General features: G+C 37.2%; 1 protein-coding gene across 2 annotated transcripts in view; it reads right to left on the bottom strand.

The window, feature by feature from the left end:
* Window positions 1-27901, bottom strand: part of lpp (LIM domain containing preferred translocation partner in lipoma) — a 220647-nt gene that overhangs the window by 129560 nt on the left and 63186 nt on the right. For both annotated transcript variants that reach the window (XM_073870155.1, XM_055213457.2), the window contains exon 3: window positions 11578-11784. In XM_073870155.1, the coding sequence (XP_073726256.1) occupies window positions 11578-11767 (190 nt within the window). In that variant the 5' untranslated portion in view covers window positions 11768-11784. The remainder of the gene's footprint in view (window positions 1-11577; window positions 11785-27901) is intronic.

The raw sequence follows: 27901 nt of genomic DNA, 5'->3' as shown, positions 1-27901 counted from the left end.
TAATTTTAATCAAAACAGTTTGTTTTGTTTTGTATTGTATTGTTTAAGGATTTGTTATTGCTATTGGCTATTGTGGTGTGTATGAGACAAACTGTTCACTACTACATAAACAAAACCAGAGTTGTTTTTCAGCTATGAAATTTGGCCATTCCGTTATTCCATCCACAACTGTACTTTTTCAAAATTGAATTAACAACTTAATTCAAAACTTCACTCGTCAACAAAAAAACATGACAATCATCCATTTGCACATTGGTCCTCACAGCAAAATGTACTATACAGGCTCATTGGAATTACATATCTCTGCCTACAATACGTTTCTCCTCTTACATATCGCTGCATCTTTCGGTGTCCACTAGAGGCACTGGAGGCGCTTGTTTTTCTCTGTTCATTCATGCAGGTTTATTCAAGGTTACAAAGCAGACAATGCTGAATATTATTGACGTATATTCTTCAGTTGATGCTAGTGTGACCATGGCAGATAAATGTCTTATGTTGTTACTGTCAGAATTGATCGTGCTCAACAAGGTATTTCAAGAACTTGTTGTTTAGAAGCATAGACTTACAAAAGGGACAGTACTGAATGACTTAAAATACATCTGTATGTTTTAGTCTACTGTGTTTTATTAAAATTAAAGTGATAGCTCACCCAAAAATGAAAATTCTGTCATCATTTACTCTCTCTCTCTCTCTCTCTCTCTCTCTCTCACGTTGTTACAAACCCGTATACATTTCTTACAATACTATGGAAGTATGGGGTCCACAAACGGTTTGGTTACAAACATTTCTCTAAATATCTTCATTTGTGTTCATCAGAACAAAGATATTTTTTATACAGGTTTGTAACAACATGTGAGTGAGTAAATGAAGACAATTTACATTTTTAAAGCGTAAGTTGCACGTTGGCACGCATATGACCATAAATAGTGTCAAATGGCACAAATCTACTTAAAAAAGAGGGTCGGACTCGGAGCCGATGGTGTAGTAGACAGTGCTCCGAAATATGGTGCAGATGCACTTCCGGGACTCCAGTTAAAATCCCAGCTTGAGGTCCTTTGCCAACCCTATAGACCCTTTTACTGTTTGTACACAATGATGACGTGGCAACGTAAGCGCGCGCAGTTTGGCAACGGAAGTATGGCAAGAATCAGCAGTGAAGCAACACAGACAGAGAAAGTTATTTTAAAAAGTTAACTTATTAACTTATCATATGTGTACTGTAGAGGATAGAAGATGTTAGAAGATGGCCAAATATAAAATGACCAGATACATAAATGTATATTGGGTGTGTTACAGAGTATTTATGTGCCAAATGCACTTCGCCAGGGTTCGTACAAGTTTCTGAAGTTTTTTTCGATTACGGGTCCAGCTGACGTTTCAGGGGTTTCTATACGTAACACTTTTTTTTATGGGCACTTCCCCCTGAAAACCCCGCCCACCTGTCAATCAGCTGGAGACGTTAGAACTTGCAAACATCATATCACGTGACCAACATGATCTCACAAAGTTCCGTGGGATAGTCACGGAATTTTGTGCTCATTTTTCCGTGGCATTCTCACGGATCTCCGCATTTTTCCGTGGCCCTGCTACGGACTGTCTTTTTTCGTGGCATTCTCACGGATTGGTTACTCAACTGCTTTTTCCTATTTTTGGTGTTAGATTTGGTGTTTGCGTTAGTATGTCACTTTAACTATTGGTTTATACTATTTTTCTGATTTATTCTTTTAAATTTTCTAAACTTTAAACAATTGTCGCCTGGCGTTGGGGTTAGAGTTGGGTTTGGGTAGGGATGTCATTTCATGTAAATCTAACCCTAAACCGAAGCGAAAATGGTAAGAAAATAGGAAAAAACAGTTGAGCAACCAATCCGTGAGAATGCCACGGAAAAAGACAGTCCGCAGCAGGGCCACGGAAAAATGCGGAGATCCGCGAGAACGCCACGGAAAAATGAGCACAAAATTCCGTGACTATGCCACAGAAATTCGTGAGATCAGGTTGCACGTGACACAGCAGCTTTGTTTAATTTCAAAACTTAACAATGGCACGAAAGAAGAAGTGTGTTTTTGGATGTAAGGAGAAGAAAGCCAGCCTTATGGAAACAATGGATATAGTTGTTTATCCTGGGTAGCAGCTGAGTTTTTCGTGTGTGTTTGATGTGCTGGACTTCATTGAAATTCCCAACCGGGTCATGAGTTGGATGCGGTAAGTAAGACTTCTGTCTTATGTTGGAAATATGCACGTGCATAAAAATGACACAAACATGTAGTGAATCATAAGTTATACGTGTTGTATAGTGTTGCATGACTCGTACTCGCTCCTCCCGCGGAAGTAACTCCTCACTCTTAATTTTTTCGTACGTTATCGGAAAGATTCGGTAAAGCTAAATCTGATTAAACTATAGACTCTTCGGCGATATAAAGGATGTAATCATTATATGCTGCTACAAAATTTGTGTTTTTTCTTTAGTGTCCAATTAATTCATTTAACAAATTTAATATTGGGGGCATCCAAGTTATTTGAAATATTTGACATTTTTTAAGTAACAAAATAGTAACTTTGCCTGGTAATTAGTTACTTTTACAATGACGTAACACAGTTACTTACTCAGTTACTACTTTTGAGCAGTAACTATAACTAATTACATTTTTTAAAGTAACGTTGCCAACACTGCTGACATCTGATAGATTCAGTTGGACTAAAAGCGTATTCCAGCAAAAGCCTACTTCAGCCAAAAAGCTGAGGAGGCCCTGAGGATGGTTACGAATAAGTTGTAGACTGATTTACCCAAATGAAAAAGAAAGAATGTGTAAATGTGCCAGGAAGTAATAGATGGAGAAGCAAATTTCCACCACAAGTCGTCTAAGATTTCCTTTTCAATCCTTTCCCCGGAAAGGTTCAGCTAAGACTACGTTCAGACCGTGAGCATTAATGCTTAATTTTTTGTTTAGATCCGAGTTTTTGTTTGGCTGTTCACATTATGTGGCTAATATCAGATTCCAATGTGAACTGGTTATGGTCCTGAACAGCATTGCATGCGCAAAGAACAATAATGTGTCGTGCACAGCACACTGTCATATAAAAATGAACTTGCAGATTACTTCATACTGTGCTGTGCTGCGCAGCCAGGCCAGTCGAGGCGTGTTATCTCGGTTCCACAAGAGCAAGCGATACGAGAGCATAAAAGACAAGACAGTTTGTTCTCGAGTCACACGTGGGCACTTTCATCCAAATGGTACCTACTGTTTGTGCGTAAGGGGCTTACAACAGTGTGTATAGTGTATAAGGTGATGTGCAGCAGGAGCTTAATATTTAATCTAAAATATATGACTGTTTCGATATGACTGTTCATATGAAAGTGGTTCAAATCAGAATCGAAAAGATTACATTCAATGTGGTTTTTGCTGTTCATATTGTCATGCAAAGAGACAGATCTGGGTCACATATGAGCAAAAAATCGGATTTTGACTGCATTGTAGAGAATTCATAACCCACCTTACACCTTATCTGGTGATAGTAGAAATGGGAGAAATTAAGTGACCCCTGTTGATGACATTCACACTTTCAGGTATCACAAGTCTTACTTAAAACTCTGAGATGTAACACAGCTGTAATTTTTCCTAACATACATTAGATGTGTACTGCATGTGTGACCGCTGGAACCATAGTGTGCAAATGTGTTTATGTTATTGTATGGTAATATGCTAAGGTTACTGATCTGATTAAACACCTGAAGGTTCCCCCCAAAAACGATTTATTTAAATTTTAATAATTCTTCGAATGAACATGAAAATGATTTGCTGTATTAACACTTTTTCGTTTAATGAGCAAGCCATTTTTGAAAGCAACATATCTTTGTTGAGTTTCTGGCAATACAATTTTTAGGGAACTGCTGTCTAATATAAGAAACCTCAGTGGATTTTTTTCATTGGATGTTTATACAGAAGAAATACACAAACCTGTTACTAAACAACAATGCGGTCTGGAAACTATGTAAAGCAGGCATTTTCATGCTCTCTGTTTTTTAGTTTGGTTTTGCTTTCTTGATCAACTGAGAGTTCCTGTTTTTACTGGCTATCCACTGTGTATTAGATATGCAGGTGTTTAACTGTTAAACATTGAGTCGGCTGACTCTTAACTAACACATGCTGTGACAAGCAGTTTTGTGGGTCACCACATCATAAAGTGCCATGCTCATGTGCAAAGCAAGAACATAAAACTGAGGCTATGGGCAACTCTTCTGTAAATAAAAATTAAAAATCTTTGAAGATCTTCAAACAGACAAACACAGTCTGCCTAAACAAGAACACACAAACACTGTAGATGTGATCTATATAATCCATATAAATATGGATAACCCCACTTGTTGGGTTAAATTAATCTAGATTTAGAAAATGTTCATATCTTACTCAATCATTGGTTAAAACACCCCAGCTTTTTCTTAAAGTGAATGATAAATGATATGAAATATATGTTTTTGTGACATCCAAAAAAGGTACAAAAACTTTACATACACATACACACATGCATACGCACACGTGCATGCATAAAAGAGAGCTTTTAGGAACTCAGGTTTTTCACATTGTCCATCAGATTAGCTTAATGTGAACATTACCGTTTAAAAACCTCATTAGCCCTGTGCAACCCCTTACTTTGACAAGACACCTTTACAATGACTCCCTATTACTGTTTGCTTTATCTCCTATGATGTGCTTTACTTAATATAAAATACCCTTGCTCAGATAATTGACACGTTCACATATCTCCATTAATAAAAAGTCAATTAGCTTGCCAAGGAATTGGGCTTATCCACTGTAATAGAGGCCTAATGAACTGCCCTCAAATCATGGCCTTAACTCAGCCAATCTTCCGGCACATTTTCTCACACAATAGCACACAGGCAGATACAGGACGTATGTTCTGTATTTGCCTTTCAGCCTTCAATTAGAAATGTTCCAGACAGAAGCTCAGAATAAGTCAAGAGGTTAGTCAGACATTAAGTCATGCCACTGACTGCGAGACTCGATAAGAGGGTGAATTCAAATACGATCAAATATGAAGTGCCGCCTGACCACAAAACCTTACTGTTCTAGATTAACAGAAACGCAGTCAATCAATACTCAAATAATTAAACGGAAATCTTCGTGTCTGTAGAGTAAAATGACTGCTTTAATGGCAACCATAAAACAGTGTCTAGAGAAATATTTCAATTGTGGTCTTGCGGTATCTTTGGCACTGTCTGACTTTGAACCAACAACGTAACCAGCATCTGAGCATCTTTGAAACGATTGTATAAAACGAAAGTTCACACTTGACAATTTCAAAACATCTGCGCTTTCAACAGGTAAGCTTACTAAATGTCAGTGGGTACAAGTTGGCACAGACTTCAAACAGAAATTAAAAATCAAATCGAAGTAATTCAATTTCATTTTATAGCACTTATCATAATTTGCATTGCTGCAAAGCAGATTTACAGAAAATGTTAGCAAAAACAGCAGAATAAAAAAAGAAAAATTCTGTAAAAAAAGGAAAACAATGCCCGTAGTGGGATGGTTTGCTTTATGCCTGACAGACTAACCAGGCCTTAAACCCCCTAAACCTGCAAACTTGGGACTAACAAAAAAGGCCTTTATTCCTCTATTCCTGGAAATCAAAAAATGTGTACAACTTACAAGCATTGTTTGCTACCACTACCAGACAGATATAATGAGGATATGTAAAACTGTACAGTATATTCAGAGTTAAAATAAATAATTTCTTCACCTACAGTATCCTTATTGTCATTGTACAGTGAACTTCAGATAAACATGCCCTTAAAAGTCATATCAAGAATAAAACAAACTGTGGTTGGTCTTTTGCCAGTCAAGTCGGCAGTATAAGCCAGAACATTTGCTGTTTTGTCAAGCTGCCATGTGTTTTTGTTTACTGTCAAACCAATCTGTATGAACACATTAACATATGAAACTCATTTAGTGGCTATTTTTATTTCTCATTTGAGACAAATGTGTTACTTAAAAATCATTCATATAATTAGAACTGTCTAATTTGCTAAGTCTACTTAGTTATGAAAACTATTTATTTGTTAGGGTATCTGAGAAATAAAATATCTATATATGGCATGTTGCTAAGTCTTGACTTTTTAATGTCATACACAGCTGCAAGGTGACGGTAATACAGAGAAACACATTATGCAATGCATACACTTCCTGTGGCAAGCATTGGATAATATATCTGATACTGTTTTTCAGAACACCTTGTTTAGATAGAGACACCCTAAAATTTGCAGAAGTGTGAACCACAATACTCGTGAGAACTCCGCTAGCTGAGCGCATACCCTTCCTGAAACTCAGTGTATCTGGAATGCTAATAAAAGTACAAAATTATCATTTCGGTAAACCGTAGCAATATCTCAAACTAAAATTGGGCTAAACTTTGATTTACTGAAATTAAATATTCAATATATCGTAGTACATCATTATCTATTGCTTTATATAAATAATACAAAACAATATCTGATATTGTAAAGTTTGATAACAAAAAAAATATTCTTTGTCACTTTAATTTAAATGCAACTAAAAAGGTGTAAAGCATAGTGCTCAAATTTTGTTTAACAGCAAAGCATGTGTTTTCCGTAGCGTTTGTTTAAAGTGCAGTGTGTACATTTAGCAGTGAGATTGTGAATTGCAACCAATGGCTTAGTACACCATTCACCGAAACGCATAAAGTACGGTAGTCGCTAAAGGACAACCATGTTGTTGTCTAAGACAAAATATAGATGCAATTACGCGCTTTGTAGAGCAGGTTGTCCATTTAGGGCAACATGGCGGCACACAATGCCGACTTCCATGTAAGGGAACCCACAGCGTATATTGATTAAAATGGCTCATTCTAAGTTAATAAACACATAACAGTTCATGTAAGGTCTTTATACACCACTGTTAAACTTTTTAACTATTTAAACTATGGGTCTGTTTAATGCTTTATTCTGATTGGCTGAGAAATGTTCCATGGGTGTTGATTATTTTTCTGTAAACTGCACACTAATGCTGCGTTTACACCAACCGTGGTAGAGGCGTTAAGCGCGAGTGATTTCAATGTTAAGTCAATGTGAAGACGCGCATCTGGAGGTCTTGTGGCACGAACGAGGAATTAAACGCGGAAAGTTTTTCCGCCAAAGTTCAAGTTTTTCAACTCACGCATTTGCCGCGAACTAGACACATGAATGAGGCGGTAGACGCAATTCCGCCTCATTCGCGTGTCTAGTTCGCGGCAAACGCGTGAGTTGAAAAATTTTAACTTTGGCGGAAAAACGTGCCGCATAACCAATCAGGAGATTAGTAGTGAAATTAGTAGTGATGCGATTCCAGGAAGCGAGCGGAGTCGCAAAAGCCCCTCCCATGACGCGAATTTCCGTGTGAATGTCTGGATGACTAGAATTCCACGCGCGTGAATGAAGCGAGTAAACTCAAACAGTTCAAGCAGCAAACTAGGCCCGGTACACACCGTTTGATGCCTCAAACGCGGCTGGTGTGAACCCATGGTAAGGGTCCGATCACACCAAATGCATTTATGGCAGTTGCCTTTCTTGAATAACTTTCTATGGGCAGTGAGCGGTATGCGTGCTGTTTATGCGTGCCGAACGGCTTGCATTTTTTGCCGCTGGCCGCATCACGCATTTGTGAAAGAAAGCTGAAAGCGGAAAAGCGCCTGACATCATTCGCGTCTTTCCATTGTCTAATCGAATGAGGGTAGAGGCGGGCCTTCAGTTGTAGTGAGGGAAGTTTACAGTTGCTTGCTTGGAACAACGTTACTGGACTGCTGTCACTCACTCTCTCCTGTGTGTTTGTGTCTAGTGTCTCCAGTGGTTGCCTAGCAATATAAAAAGCAGCACCGCACTGCTCTTTTTAAAGTGACCAAAAAAGGCAGTGCAATGCACCTTGAGTTTCCAAGCGTTTAAAACGTGTTTGGTGTGATTGGCCTCATAACCTGTCAAATGTGTCAAAAATAGGCACCAGAGCAATGTTTGTGGTAACCGTGGTATAATATTCTGCTTTGCGTCGTGCCGCATTACCAACACAGGTTTGAGTTATTTTCTTATAATTCAGAAGCCCGTCATCAATTATTCCTTACTCTATGTATATTATATTGCATTTTTGTCATTAGGTCCTTCTAAATGTTACACACTGCACCTTTAAGTAAATATAGAAAGGCAGCTTCTGTGCTTTACTCAGTTTAATATTTACAATAAGAAACATATTGCCATTTCTTTCCAGCTTTACATTTTTTTACTACTAGTGGAACAAAAGTATACAAAATAATCTCTGCCTAAACCAATAAGTACTCTGATGTACTATGATGTAGTGTTAGCACACATGCTTGCAATGCCTATTGTCTATTGCATCCTTATGTAAAAAAAACCAATCACGTAAAATATGATACATGCATACAAGCACACAAAACCACAAAAATGTATATATTTGACAATAGTTGAAAATGCGGAGGATATACTGTATTTGGTTTTGTCTCACTTTAACCAAACCGGCTGCCCTGTTTGAATAAGACAGAAGTGTGAGAACTTCCTTTAATAGTCTCATCATCTCCCCACTAAAACAAAGGCAGGTCTCACATCATCAGAGAGCAGCAGGGTTACTATTTAAAATATAAGCTTTGAAGGCCTTCTATCTTTTCTATTTTCCCATGAAATGTTTAAAAATATAATGCCTTAATTAATACAATTTTCACCAGAGAGATTAACTTAAAGTCACATTTCTAATCAGAAAGCTTTTTAGGGTCCAGAAAGCCCACACTGTAGCCATGGTAACCCTATCTGACAGAGCTGCTATCAGCCAATTAATCCCAGAATAAAGCGCTTTTATGGCAGAAATAAATTCCTAATAATACTCTTTATGAAGAAAAATAAAATAACAAATTGCCAAAGGGTATGTTGTTAGCGAAGACTTGGTTGATGTCCACAGAATATAAAAAGTTATTGTCTGGGTAGGCACTGTAAAGAGATCATGCACGCAGTTTTGGGCATTTATGTGGTTTCATGCTTTCGTAATACCCAAGGGCCATGTGTCTGTAATCAACAATCAATGATTTGTGCAATTCTGCACGTATTCTTGTAAATGTGAGCTTCATGGCTTGTTGGGTTTATTTGTTCAGCTTCAGTACAGGCAACTTTCTTAACTTTACTGCACAACAAGCTATTGACATGTAGACAATACACTATTCAGATATCAATAAACTGTGATATAATAAATAATCATGTAGAGGACTTTTTGATGAATTGTGATTTATCTTCTCTTCGATTTTAGTTATATAATTAAAACTTTAGTATAAAAATATAAAAGTCACCATACGTACTTGCCTACATTTCTGCATAACCTAAAATATGTCGCTTCAGGTACATATCTCTGCATCTTTAAAGTGCACCTATTTAATTCTTTGTGTATTTGGTATAATACCATGTGTTTGCGCGGTTTATAATTAAAAAACACATTATTTTCGACAAATCATAAATTTTTATAGCTCCAGATATACTGCTTTCCTTAAAAGCATTGATTTTGTACAAAACTCATTGATCTGAAAAGCGCTGTGTCCCTGATTTGGTAGGCCAGTCACAATGATTAAATAATTTTTAGTTTGACCTCATCGCAATGATTTCAGATCACCTCAATGATTGCACATCACTCTAAAAAACACAAGGGGGAGCTGCAGGAATTAATTTGCAGCCGCTACAGGCATGTTGTCCAGCACTAATATGACCCAGAACTGGCTACTATTTAAGGCCTGTTCTGGTAAAGTTTATTTTGATAGCATTTTTATTTTCAGTTAGTTTTCAGACACTTTATTGTGTTTTTTCTTATCAGGAATTTTCAGTTTTTGAAAGATATTTCATTAAATAATTACTTTTAAGTTTGTGTTATACATACTGCCAGGTAAACCTTGCAAAAGATTTCATTTAAATAATCACAACAATGTGTAAAAAAATTTCATGAACAAAAAAAAAGAATTAATCGTCATAACCATCAAAATTTATTAAGACAATTAACCACTAGCCAAATTTCATAATTGTGACAGCCCTACTGATTGGTCAGCTAATCTGTACATTTTGATTTTCCTGAATACCTCAGCTGGAAATGTGACACTCCAAAGGAAATGTAAAATCGTGAATCGGACCACAGTTGCTCTTTAATGTCCACTAGAGACATTTGGTTTTTCTCTGTTTTGCCGCAGGATTTGTAAAAGTTAAGCAGACATTTGTAAAACCTGCTTGTGTTTCTTAAGTACATTTCTGCCATTTGTTACTTATTTATGGTCATATGTGCACAAACATACAGCATGCCGGTGCATTCACATGGGGCGTAAGCGTAACCGCTTCCCATTCACTTTTAATGGGTGACGTAATGCATTGCCGAACTGAATTGTGGATCCGTCGGTGCCGCATCAGTGCCGTTGCTCGCAGCAGAAGTTGAACATTTCTCAACTTTTCAAGCGGCAACACGTGCCTCAGCCAATCAGATCGCCTTATGCAAATAACCTAGGCAGAGCCAGCCAGTTACGTTTATGGAAGACCGGAGCATGTTTAGCAACCACTCTGATTGGCTGTTGGCCACGCTTCGGACAAGCCTTCCGCTAAGAGTTAACGCTTACGCCCCGTGTGAATGTACGGTAAGTGACTTACACGGTCATTGTGGTTTCATTTTAATAGAACATACAGATTTATTTGAATAATTCATTACTGCCCCTTTTGTAAGTCGCCACTATGCTTCCTTAAAACAACAACTTCTTGACATACTGTACCTAAGCCAGACACAATCAATCCTGACAGTTAAAGATCAGCATTCGTTTTTACAGCTTATATCATTAGAGTTAGAAACAATTTGAAAAACATTAACAGCCTGAGCAGCAGGGCACTGGAGATGACAGAGGGAGGTAGGTGGCACAGCACATGAACACATTCATGGCACCTGGCACCCCATCAGAGGCTGAAGAGTGGCTCTAGAGAGATGTTGCTCTAATGGAATGTGCCACCCTAGACCTCCTATGAATGTAGAGATCACATGCTCCTGGATATACGCCAACAACGAGTCCTCGTTTACAGCACCCTTGGTGGCCTCACACACACACAGTGCCAACATAGACCTTTTCACCGTTACGCAATCAGCGGGGACGCATGAACATTGCACATACAATACAATCTCCACCAATAAAAACATTAATGAACCTCTGATGTAAATCATCAAGCAGTTTATTTTGGTTAATGTTACATCAAGAATAAGTTATATTAATTAATAACCAAATGACAGTTGTAAACATGTCTGCATTTGAAGAATGTGTATTGTAGTGTAAATTTGATAATTGTAGAAGTATTTTTTTTTCTTCAAATAAAACGTTTTTTTTTTTTCACTTTAACTGTCCAGCAATTCTAGTAGCCTATTGTGGCATCATTGGAAAATACATAATGAGTTCTGAGCATGTTTGTTATTCACTTTTAACAAACAAGTCAATTATGTTCTTTGCGCTGTTAATCTGTAGAAATGGTAATGATTAAAAAGTCAAGGTTATAAATCTTACCAGCTCCCTCGTGTCCATCCCCAAATGGTTTATAAGGGTTAAACTTGGGCTTGGGAGCCACAACAGGAGCGAACTTCTTAGGAGACTGTTGCTGGGATACAGAAATGCTGGTGGTACCCATGGGTAAACTGGTCTCCATGCGTGCACTCACATGACCTTGCTGGTCACCATCATTCTGGTCGCCCCACATGGTTCTGTATCAAAAAATCTAAAAACAATAACAAGACTATATTATAATATTGTACTGTATTAAAATACTGAGTTGTAGTGTACTTGTCCTATCAAACATACTGTGTACAAAATTATGTGTTACATTTAAAAAAGGGACCCTGCCTAAAAAAATCCAACTAAAGTCGTTTTTTTGTGATTTGTTATTTCTACATTTCATCATCCTTTATATAATGTAAAAAGAATTCTGTAAAAATATAACTTTGATATATTTATTACACTGAAAAAAAAACCTTTTAAAATTTACTTTAAAAAATCCTCGTAACAATTTGCCCCAACTTTTTTTTAAAAGGTATTGTGGGGGATTTTCTGTTTCCGGGTGGATCATCAAGACTATTGGTCCTCCTAGTTGTCAATCAGTAGTGTTGTGCAATTGCATTTTTTTAAAAAGTGGAGAAGGCGGTTCTTTTCTAAAATTCGAGAAAATCCTCCGCTATACCTTTAAGTACAACTTACCTACTAAAATCAAATAAAATCTACTTAATAATGCATCCAAAAAACATATTTTAAATAATTGAGTTAATGTTACTTCATTATTTTTTTAGAAGTTAGATTTATTTTAATTGTTTAGGTAAAGTCTATTTTTTTTTTTGAAAATTGAAGCATTGCTGCCCTAAGAATATTATATAAATCGTATTTACTGTTTGTTATTTTCTTTAACATAGTTCTATGGACTTAGTTATTTTTAGTGTTATAAATGGCATTATAAAATACTAAAAGTCAGTCATTGAATAAACTTGATTCTGAACAGAAACGCACACAAACTGTGTTTTTGACGTGCATTGTCAGCACTGTGGAGAGAAATACAATATAATGTTCTAGACAGGGTTCATGTAAAGAAACACTGATCACCTGAACGGTGACTTCACAAAATTATCATTTACAACAAAATAACATCAATAATATAAGAGCTTAAACCTTTATGACATTTTATTAACAAATATTTAAGTAGTTCAATTCTTATCAGTTCTTATTCTGTGATAAAATTTAAAATAAAAATATTCAGGCCCAAAGGATTGTGGGTATTCCTTACAACATGTGCAAATAACTTTAAGTTAATTTTACTTGATCTTTTAGTTTAATGGATTTAATATTCTTAAGTTAAATTAACAAAGATTTTTTACTTGAATCTGCTAAAGATTTTGATTAAAATTTACTTTATTATTTTGGAACTATGTGCAGTGACTATAAAACAGTTCAATAATGCAAGAAAATATCTAATACGACTTACTATTCCCACACAGTTCATTTTCTACATGAATTAATTGTGTATTTGTCATCATTTTACTTAGGAAAATCTAGTTCTCAATAAATGTTAATATTATTATGTAGAAATTATGAGAGTTAATCTAATATATATGATTACAATAAAAAGTTCGTTTTTTTCCAGTGTATTGACTAAGTAAGATTATGTCAAAGATTGAAATCAATGTGAAATCAATGAGTAAAATCAAACTCTGATGTGTTGAATTCTCATTCATCAATTACATATTAGACTTAAGCCGGGATTGTGAAGGCAGTGACATATATACTTGTTTTTACAGAAACATTAGTGGATGAGTGGATGTGATTGTGATGTTTCACACATTGCATTGGTGGTTTTGTCTTGTCTTATCTTTGTATTTAACTGCAAAACGAAAACAGGAAACTGTGTATTTCAAACTGCTGGCCTGGGAAAATCTGCAGCAGACGTAAGTATAATAAAAGTGTAATCACATCAGTAGCCCAGAAACTCATTCCTCGAGTCCTCTGGGAAGTGCCAAGGTGTCAAATTAGAGGCTGTTTTAGAAGCAGCAATCTGATATACAGTAACCGCGTGGTTCACATAAGGTAATCGCATGTCCATAGTTGGAAACAGCCAGCCACTTGATACGAAAATCTTTAAAAAGTGTGCAGTTATTTTTTACTTTATTTTGAATTATAAGTACTCTGTCTTCTAGATGTCTTGTTGTGTAATCAGGAGTCATATGTAGCTTTTTCTTCAAACTATTTTCTTTTTAAATCACACATACCAAAATGGACTTCATCTTTACTCTAGCACTCTATGTGATAAACGCTTTAAGATCATCACTTTCTTTTTGAAGAAGAATTCTTAAGGGTTTTCATTTTTTTAAGATTTTTTTTTCAGAGTGCAGTATGTCTCAAACACTCTCTAATCTTTCATGGAAACATCTGCATCTGTATCAACTGTCTGTGGAGATCCACTGTAATACCTAAGAGGCAGCAAGTATTCCAAACTCCTACAAAATAATCTTCCATGTCTCCCACATGATCACCATAGCCCTGTCCCATTTTTTAAAACGTATTTTTACTTAAACTTTTATTTGTGTGAAACTTTTCTCTGAGAGACAGAAACACATTTACATAGTCAGGGTTGTTTACCTGCATAGGTATTTAGCTGGAGGGCCACTGCTGTCTCCTTTGACTCTTTAAAATCAACTGTAACACCTTAACAATATGTACTTCTGATTCCGAACTTGGCTATTATTTATTTCCTGCTGTTCAGACACCCTGTTAGAGATTTTGTGAGATAATAGTTTGAAACAGAATGATTCTGATTAAAAAAAAATAATAATAATCTGAAGTGTGAGTGTAGTTTTTACTTTATGGGTAAGACAGGCCCTGTTACAAAATCAGTATATGCCAGTGGCAATAATTATTCATCATATAAACTTTATCATATGCTATTAGTATGTCAAAAATTTGACACGGGTGTTGAGGTCTAAAAAACGACTGAACATGTGCCATACAAGGATCAAATAGCTTTGGAGGCTTCATAGTCTGACATCAGTGTATTTAATGCGTAGTATCTGCAGAGTATAGTGTAATAAGATAACTAGTAGGGAAAGGTTAATTGAGGTGGTTCTTTTCAACACAGTGAAAGAAGATCAACAGGATGACAGGATGACCTGACGCACCATAACAAAATCCCTAAAACAAGCTCAAGCTAAACATTTCATAGATAAAGATATTTTATCCCTTGACTCGCTTAGCAATTAATGATCCTAATTGTGAGGTAGAAAGAAAGAAAAAAAGAAAGAAAGAAAGAAAGAAAGACAAAAAGAAAGAAAGAAAGAAAGAAAGAAAGACAAGACAGATGAATGGATAGCTGGACAGAAAGACAGACAGACAGACAAATAGATAGTTAGAAAAAGAAAGAAATGAAAGAAAGAAAGAAAAGAGACAGTAAAGAGAGACAAACATATTCAGTTGTTTGAAAAATAATTAAAGAAATACAGATAGACAAACAGTTAGAAAAAGAAAGAAACAATAAAGAAAGAAAGAAAGAAAGATGGAAAATTTCATAGATGAAGATATTTCTATCCCTTAACTCTTCAAGCATAATCCTAATTGTGAGGTTAAAAAAAGAACAAAACAGACAAAACGACAAAGAGATAGATGGAGAATGAAAGAAAGGAAAAAGACTGAAAAGTAAAGAAAGAAAGAAAAAGAAAGAAAAAAGATTGAAAAAGGAAAAAAGAAAGAAAGAAGACAGACCGACAGACAGATGAATAGATGAACAGACAGACAGAAAAAAAAGAAAGAAAGAAAGAAAGACTGACAGGCAAACAGATAGTTAGAAAAAAGAAAGAAACAAAGAAAAAATTAAACGAAGAAAGAACGAAAGATGGAAATATTTCATAGATGAAGATATTTCTATCCCTTAACTCTTCAAGCATAATCCTAATTGTGAGGTTAAAAAAGAAAGACAAAGACAGACAGACAAAACAACAAAGAGAACGGCGGAGAAAGAAAGAAAGGCTGAAAAAAGAAAAGAAAGAAAGAAGACAGACTGACAAAAAGATAGTTAAAAAAGAATGAAAGAAAGACTAATAGACAAACAGATAGTTAGAAAAAAGACAGAAACAATTAAAAAAGAAAGAATGAAAGATGGAAATATTTCATAGATGAAGATATTTCTATCCCTTAACTCTTCAAGCATAATCTTAGGTTAAAAAAGAAAGAAAAATAAAGACTGAAAAAGGAAAGAAAGAAAGAAAGAAGACAGACCGACAGACAGATGGATAGATGGACGGATGGACAGACAGACAGACAAATAGATAGTTAAAAAAGAAAGAAAGAAAGACTAATAGACAAACAGATAGTTAGAAAAAAGAAAGAAAGAAAGAAAGAAAGAAACAATTAAACAAAGAAAGAATGAAAGATGGAAATATTTCATAGATTAAGATATTTCTATCCCTTAACTCTTCAAGCATAATCCTAGGTTAAAAAAGAAAGAAAAATAAAGACTGAAAAAGGAAAGAAAGAAAGAAAGAAAGAAAGAAAGAAAGAAAGAAAGAAGACAGACCGACAGACAGATGGATAGATGGACGGATGGACAGACAGACAGACAAATAGATAGTTAAAAAGAAAGAAAGAAAGACTAATAGACAAACAGATAGTTAGAAAAAAGAAAGAAAGAAAGAAACAATTAAACAAAGAAAGAATGAAAGATGGAAATATTTCATAGATTAAGATATTTCTATCCCTTAACTCTTCAAGGATAATCCTAATTGTGAGGTTAAAAAGAAAGACAAAGACAGACAGACAAAACAACAAAGAGATAGAAGGAGAAAGAAAGACCGAAAAAAGAAAGAAAGAAAAAAGAAAGAAAGAAAGAAGACAGACAGATGGACAGATAGATGGACAGACGGACAAATAGATAGTTAAAAAAGAAAGAAAGAATTAAACAAAGAAAAAAGAAAGATGGAAATATTCCATAGATGAAGATATTTCTATCCCTTAAATCTTCAAGCTTAATCCTAATTGTGGGGTTGAAAAAAGAAAAAAAGAAAGACAAACAGACAGACAAAACAACGGAGAGATGAATAGAGAGAGAGAGAGAGAGAAAGAAAGAAAGGAGGCTGGTTTTTCGCAGAATTTTCTCAATAGCGGTTGTTTCACCATTGCAACCATTCTGAAATCGAATGAAACACTACTGTTTCAACTCGACATCTTTGATGTGTTGTCTGCGATTGGTCTTTTTGTAGGTGCCACTGTTGTTTTTGTAGTTGTAGCTGTGTTCACTTTTTTTCTGAGTGATGCAGGCTTTACATTTTCCCTCTAGAGACAATCCAAAAGAGCCCACGCACAAACATGTTCTAATATTGTCTACCACGGCACACCGCAGAACTTCTTAACCGCTTCCCCGATGATTCTCCTGCATCAGAGCTTTGCATTTCCTATCATCCAGGTCACACACCCCTATTAAAGGCCACAAAAGAAAACAAGGGACATTAGTCGTCCTAAAACATCCAAACTCACTGGTAAAGTTTAAAAATTGTCCCAGGAGATAGTTTGAGCATAGGAGTACATACCACACATTAGTGCACCTCAGGGTTTGTGTATCAGGATTTCTGGAAAGTGTGTGTGAGAAGACTAAAGCACAGCTTAACCTTAACCCCAACCTCTTCAGTAAAAAGAAAAACAGTAAGCTGTGGGAATCAATGGGGATCAAAGAGACCGTATTCTGATAGAGACACAGGATGTCAGTGGGAACAGGTATAAAAAGGCTTTTTTGCACTGTGTCATGCAGATGCAAGAGAAGCTCAATCAAATGCATTTTAAGTGAGATGATTTCTAAATCAAGTACTATATTAGATTATGTACAAATCTTTTGAGTTGTTTGAGATTTAATTGTTTCCTCCGTCTCACATAACAGTTTCTGTCCAAACACCCGTGGCGTCAGTCGACGTGCTCTGCTGAGCCTCATATAAGTTGCATTTAAGCATATATGCAGACGTGCGCGTCACGAATGTGCCGCCACAAACTGTAAATCTGGAAAAACCTGGTATGGTGTTCCTGATTTTCAACCTGTGGATGTTTTCATAGCTAAAGGGGAGTTTGGGAACTTACAGCAAAGCATAGATGAAAACAGGTTTACTCGAGACAGCGCAAGCTAGCATGAAGGTAAAGCTAATCTTTTACATTATAGCAATGACATTGGTAGTGACGATTCTCTCAGACCAATCAGTGATCTACAGTGTTTTTGCGTCACGTTTTTGTATCAGCTCGGGTCACTTGGAACCCCAACCGAGGTGGTACAAAAAAGTACCGGGTACTACGTACTACACCCAGTGGAAAAGCCCCCAAAAGTAACCTGACCTGACCCAAACCGTGGGGTACTATGCAATGAAAAAGCGCAATAAGTGCGCTAGTCCAAGTAATCAGATTAAGTAGTTGAAAACACTTTCTGAAACTTGTACAAACCCCAACAAAGTGCATTTGGCACATCATACATCCAAAATGGTTCTTTAAACCTTTAGCTGTGTTAATAAGTCAGAATGCATGAAATACCATCAGACCCCCCCCCCCCCCCAAGTAGACTGAGAAGAAAGGTGCTGCATATAAAATATGTGGAATAATAATGTTTTTTTTTTTTAACAACCAAGCATGAAAACCTATTATAGTACACCCCAAAACAAATTAAGACTCTATAAAAGGGCAAAATAGGACATATTTAAATATTTATCACCCAGTGTTACTTCTCTTTGCCAGACAATGCTAACTTAAATCTCCCAACAACTTTGTTTCACTAGTTCACCTGCGCATTCATTGTAGTGAATGATGGTAAACGAACTTGGCCTGCTGTCCTCAGAGGGAGCTCGAACACGAGGCTCGGCTCGAGCCCTAAGTTCAAATTCCCCCGTGGTAAGACTGTGTGGAGAGAGTGGAAAGAGCATAGTAAAGGAAGATATTAGGGGAGGACGAGGGATGCCGGATGAATCGTCACTGGGAAGACTGTGGAGACTGGCTCGCTTAAATAGGCTCTCAGAATGATTGACGGGCGCTGCAAGAAACGACAAGTGGATGACGTCAGAGTGACGTGAGAGCGATTTGAAATCAGCCTCCTGCGCAAGATTTCTCGCGATACTCTGACGCTGACGGCGCTGCGTAAAGTTGAGCACACTTAAAAAACTGAAAGCAGCTGAACTCGACAGAACTGCCCTGCGTATGCATGTCCTCCGTCCATTAATTGTATATTAGCAGGACAATTTATCTCCTACTTCTCAGCGTGAGAAATACAAGGTGTGGCGTGTGAACTGACTGAAATGTGTGTGTCTCATGGTGAATGCGTGAGACTTGAGAGCCCTGATTAGACGTACTTCCACTCACATACCCAACAACTGCTGAACAACGCCGACACACAGTCCTCGTCTTTTCCACCACTCTCTCGCCTGTATATTCTGTAACTGACTGGAAAACTGAAGTTTTGCCAAACTTGCGATCTTAAAGAGGCTGGCGGATCCTCACCCCCATTTGCCATACTCGCTGTCGCTGCTATCTTACTCACTCACTAACTGACCGTCAACCTGACAAAAAACTGCAGAGTGCCAGAATGTAGACGGGCTCTGATAGAGCGCATACATAGGCGGAGCTTGGCTGCATCGGCCCCAATCAGAGCTTCAGAGCTAAAGCCGGGCTACAGATTAGCTGTCCTAAAGAACCCGCGTACCTGACAGTAGTTCCGCATTACATTAATTATTTTGCACGCAAGTTTTTTTTCATCCGTGTATTTTCTGTTTAAATTCATGCACCGAACCGTGACCTCTGTACTGATTTGGTTCGATACGAATGCATGTACCGTTCCACCCCTACACTGTATATTTGGCCATCTGTTAACGTCTTCTATCCACTCCACTATAGTACACGGATCTGGTAGCCAGATGCCACTTGATTAAAGTCAACTTTTTAAAATAATTTTCTCTGTCTGTGTTGTTTAATTCTGCAAATTTTCGCCATACTTCCGTTGCCAAAATGTGTGCGCATACGTTGCTACGTCAGTAGTTCCGCATTACATTAATTATTTTGCACGCAAGTTTATTTATTTTCATACCGTGTATTCTCTGTTTAAATTCATGCACCGAACCTTGACCCCCGTACCGATTCGGTTCGAAACGAATACATGTACCGTTCCACCCCTACACTGTATATTTGGCCATCTGTTAACGTCTTCTATCCACTCCATTATAGTACACGGATCTGGTAGCCAGATGCCACTTGATTAAAGTCAACTTTTTAAAATAATTTTCTCTGTGTTGCTTAATTCTGCTAATTTTCGCCATACTTCCGTTGCCAAAATGTGTGCGCATACTTGCTAAGTCATCAATTGTGTAAAAACAGTAAAAAGGTCTATATTCCAGTGGTCTTATGCTGCGTTCACACCAGCCATGGTAGAGGCATCAAGCACGAGTGATTTCAATATTAAGTCAATGTAAAGACACGTTTCCGTGCGTCTGGAGGTCTTGCGGTGCGAATGAGAGGTTTAGCCCAGCATGAATGAGGCGTTTAGCGCGGTACACGCAAATCCGCCTCATTCACGCATATAGTTCGCGCGAATTACTTAAATTGAGCGTTGCCGTGGGAAATGCACAAGTTAAAAAATCTGAACTTAACCAATCAGGAGCTTGCTCTAGTAGTGACATGATTACAGTAAGCGAGCGGAGTCGCAGAAGCCCCCCCCCATGATGCGAATTTCCGCATTAATGTCTCGAATGACTAAAATATCACACGTGGCTTTCACACGCGAATTAAGCGAGTAAACTCAAAATAGTACGATTTTGCCGCCTCTACAGCTTCTGGTGTGAATGCACAGTTATACTTTTGAATTCCAGCATATCAAAATAATTCATTAAAACTTTCCCTGACAATGACCATGGTCATGAATATGATATGATACTACTCATATTGTCACTGTACCATGAAACCACAAGTCATTGCAGCTGTCCGACATCGCCTCGCAGCGTGGCACCAACTTAAGTGACCCAAGTTGGGTGAACCCCTGCTTGAGGTCCTTTCACAATGTTGTTTTTTTTCTCCTTACACCTATTGCTTCTTGTCCCTCCCCACTGTGCTGTCAAAAAAGGCCAAAACATAGACCACCCAGGCTGACATTTCAGGTAGTACACAGATCTCTATTCATCTATTGTTATCTGCTGCTGTTATTGCCATCTTAATGGCCTCTGACAATTTGTCAGCTCTTGCTCCGTTGTCACCCAGTGACATGGCAGGTCATGTGCTGCGGCAGACACTGATTGCTGGGCCTGATCTGATAGTTCAAGTGACACGTAAACAACGTCCCAGGCACTTGAGAATAAACAAGGTACCACAGTGCACTCTTACGTGATGAGAAGCTCGAACACATACACATTTCCTGTATCTCAAGAGGACGGGTGATAGAATGAGGACTCTCAAGACACATGCGCTGCAACAAATATTTTCCTAATCAGTATTTTTGACTTGTTTGCAGCAAAAATATGTTTGATGTGCTTAAATCATGATATATTTAAGGGGTGATACTGTAAAATACTAAAACTTGTTTGAAGGGATCTGGCTTTTTGACGAATGGCTTTTTCTTGTTTTACCATTAAATTATATACATTTTGTAATAAGCCTATGAGTAAACTCAGTGGCTTTTAAACTAACAGTTCGAAACAGTTTAGGCGATATTGAGATACAGAGGGCTGGAAATGGGGAATTTGACGTTCCAAATGTAAAAAATATTTTATCCTAATAATATGCAAAATTCATTCATAAATATTGTGGGGTTTTGCACACTGCATATGGTTTGAAAATATAAAATATGTCATCAGCCAGAGTCCCCCGGTGAATCTCGGCCATTTCCACCACTGAATATAGTGACATAGTGAGGGCTGAATTAGCAATCATATGCACCATGAGACAGTACACAGAAAGCTCTGGTATACACGAATGAAATGGCTTTAAAAATTAAAGACCCCCATCTGTACCCAGGACCCAAACCGAACCCACTTAGCCCTCTGCTTTCCACAGCTGGTTTAAACGGTTGAGCGAGCTAATGCGACATTACACAGAAGAGGGATCGCCTCATCCCTACACCGCTCTGTTTGAAAACACGGCCTTGTTAGGAGTTCAAGTGGGCATTATGGATCTGAAAATGTTTTGCGAGTGTATGGGGTAAATATTTGAGAGTACCACCAGGCTTACCATCATCTTGATACAAGCAAGCTGCTTTGCAAAACTTTAAAAGGTGCCTAAGAATGCATTGATGCAATGATGGCTATTTCTTAAAGCAGTTCATTTTAGTAGCTCTGTGTGTGTGCAAACAGACCTTATGTTTGAGCCTGTATCATTATTACTCTTATTATTCATCGATGCCTAGGCAAATACAGTTTTACATTATACAGCACCTTTTAGCGCTGAATGTTTAATAATGGAAGAGTTTAAACTGGTTCTCACAGTTAGCATATGAGTGTAAGGGGGCGTTTTCACCAGCGGCCGGCGTATGTTTTCAATTACTTTCAATTGTTTCCAATGAAAGCCCAACCCTTATCAGAAATGGCAGCAGCTGACAGGTTTTGTCCGCGCTGAGCACCAGCACTCTGCTGTTTTTCAGCGTTGAGAGGCGAGAGTTGAAAAATGTTCAACCTTGGGTGAATCACTCGGCTGTCCAATCACAGTAGAGGAGGGGCGGAACAAATATCATAACAACCAACCGGTGAATAGTTCAACGACTGATAAAAAAGCAGAAGAGTCATAGCAATCTTAGGAAGCGCCTAGAGTCGGCGTTTAAATGCTTTGGTGTACATGCCCTTAAGTCTGACTTTCTCACAATACAGCTTAGTTTATCTCAGCCAGAGCTGAGAATGATTTTAGTATATTGTACATCTGTTTCCATTTTAAGCAAAAACACATACAAATGCTTATACAAACTAGTCGAAATGCTTCACACACCAGAAACTTAGATCCTTATGATACACCTGGTGTAATGCAGGGCAAAGCGGACCCAAGTGTTTTTTGCTAGATTGAGCCCAACACAGTTATCATTTCACGTCCAGCGCAATGTTGTTTAAATAGCAAAAAAGTGCTACTATGTAATATTGAATTTATTTAGATTTTTTTAAATTCTACCCCATGGATTTATTGTATATGATGACTTTGTACCTCTGGATATGGTGAGATGAGAACCATTTTTAAGTAATGGGCTACTTTTATCTAAACACTACGGCACTCTCTCAGGTGCATCGTGCAGCTCTCACAACATTTGTAAATAATTTTTCTCGGGGTTTGTTACAAATAAAGTATTTTTACTTGTGCAAAACTTTTTTTTGTAAACTATTCTTATAAAACACTTTTTAAGATTACAGTGATCATGCATCATACTTTATCAGCAATTAAACGCTGGTTATTTTACTTATTACTCCATTACTGAAATAACGACTTTTAAAGAGACAAAAAGCTTTAATTACAAAAATAACTATTTCGAAAAATATTTTTTTACATCAATCTTAAACTGGTGTTTTTTTACTCAGCTTACAGTTTTTCTGCTTACAAACACTGCCATGTAAATAGGTAATGTGCCTTGGTGCAAGCGCAACTGGCTTTTAAAGGGGATGATCATTGATTTATTCCACGTTACCCCCCAAAACATACCCATTACTCATTACAAGATCAGGAAAAACCATTTTAGACTGTGTGCCAGGTGCATAGACCATTAATTCCGTTATTAAACTAGCAAAAGTGGATTGGGGACGTGCCATAAGTGCACTTGTGCCATTCGCTTACATGGTTAAAAAAAGGCCCTTAATGTGGCATAACAATGACACAAAACAGTAAATGATTTTAAAGCAACACTATGTAGTTTTTTACCTTTAAATAATGTCTCTAAAATTATTTCAGTGATAGAACAACTTTTAACTGGACAAATTGTACTGTTGCTGCAACCTGACCAGCCTCCTAGCTGCTACAAGCATAGTAGGAAACACAGCCCCGCCCCTCCCCCTGCCTGCAGAAGAGTGTCTGATACCAGGCACTGTTGCGCTTTTCAACCACATGGGGGAGCTGTAAGTCATTTTTACATGGAAACTACATAGTGTTGCTTTAATAGAGTTTGATGTTTGCATGTTGCTAAGATAACAATGTAATGCTATTAAGCATCATCAAATAAAACACAAATACTCGTTTGAAGGGATTTATTACGTTCCAAACTATACATGCAATGTTTCCTAATTAGGCAAAAATTAAGTTTCTTAATAGGCAGTATTATTAAGATACCCAGAACAGCCCTTTCATTGAAAGCACATTTGTGGTACCTTAAAAGGTTAGCTTGCTAGGGTTCGGAAGAAAGTTTCGAATAGCTTTAAATAAGAATAATTACCTCTATAGTCGGTTTCATCGGACGCACGTGATACACGTCTGGATCCGAACCTTACTTCCGGTTTTCTTTTTTTTAATGGTCTGACTAGTTGCTAAACTGATCTCTTGAACAAATGCCTCGTCGAAAATAACAAATTTTTTTGTTTCCTGGGTAATCTATGTGTTGTTTTTTGTGCTTGTTATATAAATAAACTACGTTTAAAGAACTTTGTTGTTATTTATTCTTAGCGGAGTTTACCGGAAGTTACGTGCGGATCGCGACAGCCGCTTGTGTATGTTGTTACTGCTGAAACCGTCTATATTCAATTAACTTAAAAAAACAAAAAAGACAGTCTTAAACTTACAGTATTTTCAGCATCTCACCAGCTATATATTGTGGCTTTCTAAACATTTGTTAAAACCAACACTAGGTGCAAATACTTTTTGCTATTAATATTTTATCAAGTTTACCTGAACTTTATCCGTAAAGTAAATTTCACAGAGAAAAAACTGAGAGGAAACATAACTGACTAACAACATATATGAACTTGCTTAGGGCTGTAACGATTAATCGTGCAAATGCACGTTTTCTCAATGAATGAATTTGAATGAATTACGGCGAAATCCCGGCACATCTGAACGCCAGAGGGCGCTCTCATGCAGAAACTCCCTTTGTGCCACACAAGAAGTAGCATTACAAACGCTATTCCAGGAAATGTCTACACATGAATATTTATATCGCTGTTCTTCAAATTGTTTCTGTTATTTTCATTATAATAAATAATATTTTTAATTATTTTTTTTAACGTGTTTTGCTTTTTTAAATGCACGTTATAAACGACTCCGACTCATAATGATTTTAGATTGATAAGGACTTCCTACTGACCAAATGCCGTAATACAGGCACAAGTTGTGCATAAAACAAAGAATCGCAGCCTTGCGATTCAGAATCTATTTCAGACAGGCATTTTTAATGAGGACCGCGATTGAATCGTGATTGAATCGTTACATCCCTAAACTTGCTTACTGGATAATTGGAAATCTGTACATATTTAACGAGTTGGCTTACTTGTTTTAACTTGAATAAAGTAAATCATACAAAAATGTACGATTCTTAAAAAAAATTACAATTAAAAAACATGATTTAAATGTTACATGAAAGTGCATCCTATATTTACTTTTAAAACCTATGACATTTTTGTGTAAAGAACAGACAAACAGACATTAAAGCCACTATTCACAAAAAATCCCCTCCCCTCCCCTTTCACAAGTGAATGTCTCATTTTAATGAACTGAAATTCTTTTCAATGAATCTGTTAATCCATTAGTGAAACCCATCTCAATGGTTAGTTCATGAATCAGACTACCCCCATATCTCAAGTTTAACTTGTGAGTTTACCGTTCACTGGAGAGTTACAGCATTATCAGTAAGCAACTCAAATACCAATTCCCTACCCAGTCTCCTGAAGATGCGTATAAATAGCACGAAGTGTAAAACTCGTGCAATACATACGCCAAAATCCACTTTGGCGTGCATATGATACCCCAGTCCTTCCCATTCACTTAAACGGTGCATCTTTATTTTGTCGTTTTATTTATTGGTTTCTCAATTTTTTTCTGTTTTTTAAACCATTTTCGCTTGGGTTTAGGGTTAGATTTTAGATTTGCTTAATGAGGTTATTTAATATACAGGTTTTTCCATGTTTTTGTCCATATTTAAGCCATGGTCGCTTGGAGTTGGGGTTAGAGTTGGGGTTTGGGTTATGATGTCATTTTTATATAACAAAAAGTTGTTCTAACCCTAAACCCAATCGAAAATGGTAAAAAATTGCAAAAAAATTGAGAAACCAATAAATAAAACGACAAAAAAGATGCACCGTTTAAGTGAATAGGTAGGACTGGCGTATCATATGCACGCCAAAGTGGAATTTGGCATATGTATTGCACGAGTTTTACACTTTGTGCTATTTATACGCATCTTCAGGAGACTGGGCTCCAATTCCTTGCAAATGTCAACCTTACCATGAAAAAGTTTTTACCAAAGGTTTTTAACCATATTGATATCTCAGATATACATTTTAGTGTAAATTGTCCTTTGACTGAAAATGTAACATCCATAAAGCTGGAATTGCTCATCTACAACTTAAAGGAATAGTCTACTCATTTTCAATATTAAAATATGTTATTACCTTAACTAAGAACTGTTGATGCATCCCTCTATCATCTGTGTGCGTGCACGCAAGCGCCGGAGCGCGCTGCAACGCTTCGATAGCATTTAGCCTAGCCCCATTCATTCAACGGCACCATCCAGAGACAAAGCCAGAAGTGACCAAACACATCAACGTTTTTCCTATTTAAGACGAGTAGTTATACGAGCAAGTTTGGTGGTACAAAATAAAACGTAGCGCTTTTCTAAGCGGATTTAAAAGAGGAACTATATTTTATGACGTAATAGCACTTTTGGGAGTACTTCGACTCGCCTGAAAAGTCCGCTCCCCTTCTCCGTCTCATAATGGGAGAGGGAGGGTGTTACTGCGCCGAGTCGAAGTACTCCCAAAAGTGCTACCACGCCACAAAACGTAGCTCCTCTTTTAAATCCGCTTAGAAAAGCGTTATGTTTTATTTTGTACCACCAAACTTGCTCGTATAACTACTCGTCTTAAATAGGAAAAACGTTGATGTGTTTGGTCACTTCTAACTTTATCTCTAAATGGTACCATTGAATGAATGGGGCTAAGCTAAATGCTATCGAAGCGTCGCAGCGTGCTCCAGCGCTTACTTGCACGCACACAGATGATAGAGGGATGTATCAACAATTCTTAGTTAAGGTAATAACATATTTTAATATTGAAAATGAGTAGACTATTCCTTTAAGGAATACCGTATAGTTCACAGTTATAAACTCATATGGACTGTGTATATGATAATTTCATGAAGCTTTAGCAATCTTTTTCCCATTCATTGTTATTGTACAGAAAGAGCAACCAGTGCAGTTATTTAAATTGTCTTCTTTTGTGTCTATGGAAGAAATACATACTTAAACCTACCCAACACAATAGGACTGTTTATGTTCACGTCACAGTTTTGTCATTGTTGATGCCACTGGTACTATAATAAGCCAAAGACATAGATGACTTTGTTTATGCTCAATTATTCTTAAGTCTAAAGCCCAGACATTGAAGATATCCAAAAGCATTACCCTTAATCCCCATCATCGTCAATGCAACTGTGACACAAACAGTTTAGGAACAAAGATAAAAGAGTGAAACCAGAGCTGTTGGGCAGGCTTTTACTATTAATGAAGACCAACGGTTATCTATCAGTTGTAGCCATTGTTATCCCCTGCTGATTTTCATGTACTCGAAACCTCAGTCTGATTTGCATTTGCCTATTAGATCTGCTCATCCGGCAATTCATTGTTGATTATTGATAGCAATCTCAAACTGCCTCTTTACATTATCTGACGAAGGGAGGAACTCCTGTCTGGCTGTCTACATTTAGAGAAGTGGTCAAATAATCAGCTCAGGATAAAGATACGATAGTTTAGCTGATACAAAATGGAGAGCTATTAGAGGTCAGCTGTTGGCTTTAACGTGTTGGGAATGATTTTTCTGGCACAGGGTCAGTTATGCTGGAGGTCAGTCTCGGTTGGCCACATCCCCAGAGCAGATAACTTGCACTAACAAAGAGCTAATTAGTCTAATAAGGAAGCCTAACAAATCCAGCACTAATCAAATGACAAGGCCACCACTGATTTGTTTTCCAAATTAGCAGAGTGTTGGAAAAAGCTCATGCCGTTTGATAGGCATTACAAATGGGATTAAAACAATGCATCGCTAATACAGAGAAAATCTCAATTCCCTCTTCATCTCGGGCAAACATGGATATGCGTTTAGCAGGCAAATCAAGATGAAGGCAGACCCTCGCCGTGTTTAGCATACTGCCTGCTGAGCACTTTTAATCCACGTTGGCATTTGATCGT

Source organism: Misgurnus anguillicaudatus, chromosome 8, assembly GCF_027580225.2.
Source record: "Misgurnus anguillicaudatus chromosome 8, ASM2758022v2, whole genome shotgun sequence".
Classification (NCBI taxonomy): Eukaryota; Metazoa; Chordata; class Actinopteri; order Cypriniformes; family Cobitidae; genus Misgurnus; species Misgurnus anguillicaudatus.
Note: the sequence above shows the minus strand (reverse complement) of the source record. Positions and strands in the feature narration are given on the sequence as shown.